Here is an 8,718-nt window from a genome sequence, read left to right on the forward strand (position 1 = left end):
GGAGATCAGAACGTGATGACGCAGCTGGTGTGACGTGAAAGCTTATAAAGAGGCGCATGGCGGAGGGAAAATGTAAATAACACTAGCGAAGGTGAACTGTCCGGCTTTATTTTTATTGCATGGCTTGAATTGACCTTTAATGCTAGATGAGTCGGTGCATATAAATGCTGCCTTATGGTGAATGTAATAGGATTCGCTAATATGTTGTTCCTAGTCGGATATTGATTTGTTTTTATCGACAGTGTGCTAATAAGTGCGGGTCACGTGAAGGAAATAAACGCGTTTAATTTAGTACAGTAATATTTCTTGTGGTATAAAAGATCATCACATCGCGATACGAACGTTTGCTTTACAAACCGCGGTGTTTTTTTCAGGGTGTGTGCTTTCGATGCTTGTGGAGCTATCCATGCTTGTGTTGTTTTCCTGTAATGACGTCATTAACGATGATCCGTTTATAATTTCTATAAACAGACAAAAAGATGTCTCTGTCCACATACTCCGGTCAGCCGTAAGATCAGAGCCACTGACAGGTCAATTAAACACCATTATATTATTACCATGGCAATGTCCAGGGATGGGATATGTTACACAACAGTCAGTTCTCCAAGTTAGTGTGCTGGAAGCAGGAAAAATTAGGCAGATGTAAGGATCTGAGTGATTTTGACCAGGACCAAATTGTTATGGCTAGACGACTGGGTCAGAGCATGTCCCAAACAGCAGGTCATGTGGTAGGTACTGGCGTTATACAGATGTTAGTACCTACTAAAAGTGTCCCCGGAAGGACAGTCACTGTGAACCGTCGCCTAAGACAGAGGTGCCCCAGGGATTATTGATGTGCATGGGGAGTGCAGGCTGACCTGTCCGGACTGATCCCAACGAAGAGCTGTGGTAGCACGAATTCCCAAAAGAAAAGCTGCTAAAAGAGTCTGGTTATGATAGAAAGGTGACCCAACACAAAGCTTGCTGATGAGCTGTTTTGGTGGACCTACACAATATTAGGCATGTAGGATTAAAGCTATGGCTGATCGGTGTGTATTATTTAAAGTTTCATTTCATTTATGTTTCTGGTATGTGGCAGACACACTTATCCAAAGCGACTTACAAATTATCTAATTTTTTATACAACTGAACAGTTGAGGGTTAAGGGTCTTGCTCAGTGGCCCAGCAGTGGCAGCTTGGTGGACCTGGGATTCGAACTCGCAACCTTCTGATGAGGCTGTGATAAAAACAGTATACACTCCTAAGAATTCCTTGATTTTACATGGCTTAAATGAGTTGTTTTGTAAACCTTTAATGGTACAAATATTATACACTCAGTGTTTGCAGATTTACAGGCTACACAGGCCTGCTTCCTTTTGAGCACTAGAGGTCACTAATAGACATGGGAAGTCTAAAGAGTATTTAAAGGAGTTTTAAATACAGCTCCATAAAGCTTCTTCTCGAAATTACTAGTATAAAGTAGTTTTAATAGTGACATTTGATCGGCTCCTTCAAAGACTAACTTAGAAGTAGTTGTGTGTTTTTTAAATGTTTTTCAGAAATAGGAGTTATGAGAATCTTGACTGGGACAGCCCGGTGTCTTTTATTCACACACTCCCGGTGTGCACCGCCAGGGGGCAGCAGAGCGTTCTGGGGCTGGCTCAACGCCGTCTTTAACAAGTAATAATGCATCATAGACACACAAAATCATCATCAGCTGCAGCTAAGTACTGTACCTCCACACACACGATTCACTGTTAAATCTAGCTAGCATATCATTCTCCCTCATTTAGTAGTTTGTGACTCGATCTTTTTACAAACTCAATATTTTAAGTCGGACTGCTGGAAACTTGATCAAAGCCGTGATGTAAATGAATGATTTGGACAGAAATGATGCCATTATTATCCAAGTTGAACTATTACAACAATTATTACCAAAGTTATTATATGTATTAAGAAGTTCTTAAAGATATTAGCATATTTTGGGGCATTTGAATTGAATGGTCTCAAGCCAAACCTTAAGAAGTCAAAAGCATGCAGCCCCATATGCAACAAACTGTGATGCACTGTGTAATCTGACAACTTTCTATCAGAACCAGTATTAACTTCTTCAGCAAACTGAGCAACAGTAGCTCGTCACACGGGTCAGCCTTCAGTCCCCACGTACATGAGTGAGCCTTGGCCGCCCATGACCCTATCGCCGGGTTCACCACTGTTCCTTCCTTGGACCACTTTTGATAAATACTGACCACTGCAGACCGGGAACACCCCACAAGAGCTGCAGTTTTGGAGATACTCTGATCCAGTCGTCTATTCGTCACAATTTGGCCCTTCATCAAACTCGCGCAAATCCTTACACTTTCCTGCTTTTAATATATTAACTTTGAGGACAAAATTGCAAACTTTCACTTCCACTTTTACAAAATGTTCACTTGCTGCCTAATATATCCCACCCACTAACAGGTACCATGATGCAGAGATAATCAGTGGTATTCACTTTACCTCTCAGTACAGTAATAAATAAACTAAAGCAAACAAAGTGAAGGCAACCAACTTCACCAGTGCCATCAATTTTTTTTTATCTAGAGAAGAGATCTGCTGTATACACAATTACCCAACCAACAGAGCAAATTTAAATAAAGTTTGTATTCCAGTCAGGAAGATGTTTTCTCATTCATCCAAGTGGCTTCATTAAATCTACAGAATGAAGGCAAAAGCCTGTGGGGTTTAAACACTGTGAGTGATTCACACCCGTGACCCCGGGGACTGAAGGTGTGTCATAACACACAGCAGTTATGCAGAAATTGCGGTCACCCCCCACTGTTATACTGTATTACAATAAAAACTGCCACAGGACATGTTTTTGTAATCTGATATTTCATAGTCTGTTACATGGAATAGGTTTACATGTACAAAATAATCTGATAGCAACAAAAATCAGGAAATATGACCTAAGCACAACAAGGGTTTTTTTTTACACCTTCCCTTTATACTTCTAAGCCAATAGTTTGTTTTGCTGTTTTCAGGGTTTTATGAAATAAATTTTAGTTGTTTTTTTTTTTAATGTTTCTTTGTTTGTTGTAAATGATAGGTGTTAGTCAAGTTTACTGTTTCAGCTGCAAATTTAATGTACTTTTAATTTATTTCACATAAATTGTGGGGATGGGGTTTAATTTTGTCATAGAAATCGCTCTTGCCTCCCAGAGAGGAGCTGAAATATATGATTCAGAGATCATGTCATTTTGTGGTCTTTTCTTGATGTAAAGTTTTGTAACACGTTAACTGTGTGTTTTGTTCCAGGGTCGATTATGAGCGGATTAAGGCAGTTGGGCCGGACCGTGCAGCCGCTGAATGGCTCCTAAGGTGCGGGGCCAAAGTTCGTTTCCGTGGTTTCGATCGCTGGCAACATGATTACAACGGGCTCCCGACAGGGCCGCTGGGACGATATCAAATCCAGGCCATCGATGCCACAGAATCCTGCATCATGTACCGGGGATTCGATTACCTGGGTGAGTGACGCCTTCACACAATAACTGATAAGATACCGTGTATGATCCTGATACAGTATCCAATATCGCTGCATTGTTCTCCTAATCTTCCTTCTTCTCATCACTCCTTTTACCATCCTTCATGTACATCCATGCAAATCCCAGAAAACAGTGATTACACATGAAATGAAAGCTGCAGGGTTTATTTTCTTAACATGTCCGTATTCAGGACATACTCAATTTACAGCTGCTCAGAAGACATGTTCTTAGCAACAGCATTAGCAATATAACAACTGTTACAAAATGACATTGACATTTAAACAATATTGAGCCTTTTGTGATGTCATTTGTGTTACGCACCTCTCACTTGCATGTCAGTCACAAGTACACACATGTTCAAGGAGAATTCAGGGCTGTATCCCAAATCACATACAAGACGCTAAATACTACGACACAACAATTGATGGTGTGCTAATCAAACTCGCTGCTCAGTAATATGTGGTTTGCATCCTACGTATGAAAGGCTCACAACATGTAATCTCCTGTGTTAGGAGACTGAAGAGTTTCCTCACATCCACATTGCTGTCACTACAGTAAATGAAAAGAGTACCTTCGAAGCAAAACACGTTATTTGCCTTTCTTACTGGATTTATTTCATGCAGTTATTATTATTATTATTATTATTATTATTATTATTATTATATATTATTTCCATCATCTTTTTGTGTGAGGAGCTCGGTTAATATTCAGACATACTGGAGCATCTCATTTGTAAACAAGTTTCTTGGAGTAGACTTCATGTTCTGTTAATGTGGAAAATATGAGATAAATTAATGGGAAGTGAACATTTTGGTTGGTATAAACTCTTCAGACTTAGGGAGGAGAAAGACTCAACCCCCCCCCCAAAATAATGAAGTTTGATGTGAATTTTAATCCTGCCGGATTTTATGCATTGTGCCACTGTCACATGACTGATATACTGGTGAATGTGCTAGAATAGAGCTGAAGTGTTCCTGTTCAAGTGTTCAGTGAGTGTCTAGTCAATAAATCTCTCTCTCCTGTTTGTGTGTGTAGATGGTCTGGAGCATGTAGAAGAGATAAAGCTGCGAAAGTGTATATATATAGAGGATGCGTGTCTGGAGCGATTGAGTAAGACAGAGAAGCTGCAGAACAGCATGAGGACCATGGAGATCATCTCCTGTGGCAATGTGACAGACAGAGGCATTATCGCTCTTCATCACCTAAGGCAGGTGAAAACCACTGGGCTTTCATTCTCAAATCGTTCGAATATCTCAAGTCTGATTGTCAGGTGCTTTGTGTGTGTGTGTGTGTGTTTCACTTCCCAGGAACTTGGAGTTCTTGTTCCTCAGTGACCTGCCAGGCGTGAGAGAGAAACAGAAAACAACAAACACACTGCAAACCGCACTACCCAATCTCACCATAGAACTCGACCTGGTTTAACTAGTCATAGTTTGCTTTTTAGCCGAGATTGTCAAATCAGAGATCTGAGGTGAGGTGTGATGTGATGTCAGTTACAGAAACACTAAGGTTTTAAAGGTTTTGAGGAACTGATGTGTGATGTGTAAAGTGTTACTGTTAAATAAGCAACATTTATATTAAATATGTACTGCTGTTTAAATCTATGAAAATGCTTGGGCTGAATTTTTTTTTTTTTTTTTTTGCATTACATTTAGATTTTTTTTTAATTCAGATTTATTTATATGGTGCTTTTTACCGTGTAAACACAAAGCAGCTTTACAGAAATCTCTATATAGATTTAGTGTTAGATCTCTTGAGAAAGCCAAAGACGACACAAAGAAACCTGAAGAGGAACCAGACAGTGTGATTATGAGTCATTACTCTAGCTGTAAGTCTCACAGTACTGAGTGTGTTGAAAGGATTCTCAGTATGAGCATCAGAGTGCCAGAAACCTAAAGCTATGAAAACAAGAACCAGAATAAGAACTGAGAAAACTCCACATAAACAATAGACATTAACCAGATCCATCAAACAAATGACACAACACATAAACATGATAACAGAAGCTTTACAATCAGGTGCTGAAGCACAGGAACTCATATACTGGTGCTAATCAGGCTGAAATGAGACACAGGTGAAAATGTGACATGTTGGGGCTGATGGGAAGTGTAGTTCAGCGCCTTTTTGGAACCATCATGACACAGAATCATCCATCCATCCATCCATCCATCCATTGTCTGCTGGAGCCTATCCCAGCGCACATAGGGCGAAAGGCAGGGGTACACCCTGGACAGGTTGCCAGTCCATCGCAGGGCTGACACAGAATCATTTTAGTTTAAAGCTTTAAGACTATAGTGTACTTGTACACACACTGAGTAATGAGATTTGGGCATAAACTGTTTTCAGTCATTGGGCTACTTAATATTAGTGTTTATTTTTAGAGAAGAATTGATGTGGCATTGTCGGGATTCAGACATTAGAGGGTGAACATCTTTTGTGTTTCACCGCCTAGAGTCAAATGAACTGTAAGAATTTAATTTACATTTCAGCAGACACCCTTATCCAGCTGAGCAACTGAGGGTTGAGGGCCTTGCTCATGAGGCCTAGCAGTGGCAGCTTGGTGGACCTGGGATTCAAACTCCCAACCTTCTGATCAGTAGTCCAACACCTTCACCACTAAGCTTCCACATCCCTGATACACCATGCATAATGTAACTGAAATATTACAGACTTAACTATAGAATTAATAGTTGAAATTGGAAAAAGAAAAGAAATGAATCCATTTTCATGGTAAAAAATAAGTGAGATTCCGGAAAGGATTAAACAGCTTTAGGCTTTAACGTTATTTATATCATGAAAAAGAAGCCTTTCTTCTGGCCACATATATATTACAGCACAGTGGAATACATTTCTTTGCATATCCCAGCTAAGGAGGCAGAGACACAGCTTTGATACAGCAAAGGCGCAGGGAGGGTTATGGGCCTTGCTCAATTGCCCAAAAGTGGCAGCTTGGCAGAGCTGGGGCTTGAACCTTAACCTTCCAATCAACAGCCCAGACCCTTGAGTGACCACAGCCCCCAAATTTTGAGATTATTCTTCTTATTATTATTATATACAATGGGTCGTTGACCGGAAGATCGGGGTTCAAGCCCCAGCACCGCCAAACTGCCACTGTTGGGCCCTTGAGCAATGCCCTCAACCCACCCTGCACCAGGGGCACTGCATCATGTCTGACCCCAACCCCCAGGGATGGGATATGCGAAGAAAGAATTTCACTCTGCTGTAATGTATATGTGACAATTAAAGACAACTTAACTTCTATAAACTATTAGTATTAAGGCACTGAGATGGTGTATTGTAGGGTGTTTCCTTGCATTACTTTCTCTCAATCCCGATGGTTCTCTCTAGTAGTCTGAATAGTCATGCTTTTATTTTATAACTGCATGCAATCTCTGTTGTATCTTCTGAGCAGCTTTTGCATGCTCGGAGTTGTAACATTTCCCAGGTGTGCATCTGTTATTACTCTGCCAGATGTTGTGCATAACATTCTTTAGATCAGGTCTTGAAACTGAATTTTGAATTCTTGATTTTGACTTGTGTTGTCTTGTCACACATAATTTTGTTGAATTCTAATAGAGGTGCTTGTTCCAATACAAAAAAACAGCTCTAAAGGTCATTTAAAGAATGCTCTGTAAAAGTCAGCGAGCAGTGATGAAGACACAACACACCAATTCATTGCTGAAAGCTCTTTATTAAATCACATACAAAAAGAGCAAGAATTTCTTCTTCCCATATTTACTCCCCTGTTGAGTCTGTCTTATTGGAAAACCAGCAGAGTTAAATATCTTGAGATATTTACAGGGTGTGTTGAAGTGAGGAAGGTGAGTCTGAGGGCTGGGGAGTGGGCTTGTGTCTTTAGCAGTTTGGCATTGGGTGCAAGTCAATGGCCGGAAGATCATTAGCACCACTTGTCAAGGCAACAATAATGTTGTTAAATGTTTAATAAAAGCCTTCAAAAACACAAGTTACACTTTCTTTTCTTTAAAATCATGTGATTCATAAATGTAGTTCACTTCAAAATCAACACTTAGGACATAGACCTAGAAATAATAATATTAGTAGACGGAACGTTTTTATTTATTCCTCTGTCTGTCACAGGAAGTTAGATGGTCTGAGATGAACAATACAGAGAGACAGAATACCAAAAAACCCCCCCCAATAATAGAGGATTTGTTTGATTTCTGCACTTGGGTTTTTTGCTAATTGACTACAGCTCACTTATCCTCTCTCTAAACAAAGGTCATCTTTAGCGTTACTGTGTATAGGAGACAGTCAGTCTGTTCTCTCTGTGTCACGTCACGCAGCACTTTGGCAATCAGAAAGGCAGTGTCACACACATCAGTGTGTCTACATGCAGAGCAGGGCTCTTTGTCAATCACACAGAGTACAGAAGCGGTCTGATGAGTCGTATACAGAAAAGATCCAGCAGTGAGCTGACTGTCATGAGCTGGAGGAGATTTGTTCTCTCTCTACAGATAAATGAGGACACACTGTGACAGGAGCACCCAGAACGCCGTCTCAGTGGCTTCTGTTCCTGAGCAAGACGCAAGATAGGTGAGTGCATGTGAAACCAAAATAGAAAAAAATATGTGTCTTGGGGCAGACTGAGGGTGTATAAAGTGTGTTCCAGAAGCACGAAGAACTAGATGTTGGGGAAATGGTAGTTGAATTTACGCATGTTGTTGTTGTAGTACTTCCTGTTGTCCACCGCTGGGAAGATACTGCTGCCGGTCAGCTGGGGTAGATACTGCACACAGCCAGAGAGAGAAGGTTCTCAGTCATGTACAATGATACTAGGTCTTCAATCATATACTTAATTATAGGATCTTCTTGTGGGTTGCTGGAATACATTTTTTGCACCTAGCTTCCTCCCTTATGATCAGAGCACATGTTCATTTTACATGTAGAATTATTTGATATTATTTTATTTTATTATGTGTATTAAGAAAGTATATACTTTCTTGTTTGTTTGTTGGGCCCTAGATGACTACTGCCACCATCCCAGTGGCTGGGGTTGGATCTAAGACAGTGCACTTCCAGTGCCGATCCCAATTTCAGATAAACTGAGGATTGAGGATGGTTGGTTCATGAAGTTAATTTGTCATTATTTGTCACATATACATTACTGCGCAGAAATTTTCTTTCTACGCATATCCCATTTTTGGGGGTTGGGCTCAGAGCACAGGCTCAGCCATGATGCAGCTCCCCTGGA

The 8,718-nt window shown here is 40.4% G+C and overlaps 2 protein-coding genes across 4 annotated transcripts in view; one reads left to right on the forward strand and one right to left on the reverse strand.

The window, feature by feature from the left end:
* dmac2l (distal membrane arm assembly component 2 like) lies at positions 1–5,102 on the forward strand. Of its 2 annotated transcripts, XM_058378817.1 has the most exons (5): positions 1–91; positions 1,539–1,659; positions 3,280–3,488; positions 4,542–4,713; positions 4,814–5,102. In XM_058378817.1, the coding sequence occupies exons 2-5, from the start codon at positions 1,550–1,552 to the stop codon at positions 4,926–4,928; spliced, it is 606 nt and encodes a 201-aa protein (XP_058234800.1). In that variant the 5' UTR covers positions 1–91; positions 1,539–1,549; the 3' UTR covers positions 4,929–5,102. The 2 variants fall into 2 exon arrangements, with proteins under 2 accessions (XP_058234800.1, XP_058234809.1); XM_058378826.1 differs by lacking the exon at positions 1–91 and having other exon boundaries at positions 1,516–1,659.
* A 2,075-nt stretch (positions 5,103–7,177) lies between these two features.
* Positions 7,178–8,718, reverse strand: part of cdkl1 (cyclin dependent kinase like 1 (CDC2 related kinase)) — a 13,492-nt gene continuing 11,951 nt past the window's right edge. For both annotated transcript variants that reach the window (XM_058385587.1, XM_058385588.1), the window contains one exon: positions 7,178–8,253. In XM_058385587.1, coding sequence (XP_058241570.1) covers positions 8,149–8,253 — 105 coding nt within the window. In that variant the 3' untranslated portion in view covers positions 7,178–8,148. The remainder of the gene's footprint in view (positions 8,254–8,718) is intronic.

The sequence above is a fragment of the Hemibagrus wyckioides genome, linkage group LG03 (assembly GCF_019097595.1).
Source record: "Hemibagrus wyckioides isolate EC202008001 linkage group LG03, SWU_Hwy_1.0, whole genome shotgun sequence".
Taxonomy (NCBI): domain Eukaryota; kingdom Metazoa; phylum Chordata; class Actinopteri; order Siluriformes; family Bagridae; genus Hemibagrus; species Hemibagrus wyckioides.

What these genes read in the sequence shown, in the direction of transcription:
- dmac2l (XM_058378817.1), top strand. Translation starts at nt 1,550, where the DNA reads ATGAGAATCTTGACTGGGACAGCCCGGTGTCTTTTATTCACACACTCC. An exon ending in CTCAACGCCGTCTTTAACAA is followed by an intron (nt 1,660 to 3,279) that starts GTAATAATGCAT and finishes GTTTTGTTCCAG; the next exon opens with GGTCGATTATGAGCGGATTA. An exon ending in ATCGCTCTTCATCACCTAAG is followed by an intron (nt 4,714 to 4,813) that starts GCAGGTGAAAAC and finishes TTCACTTCCCAG; the next exon opens with GAACTTGGAGTTCTTGTTCC.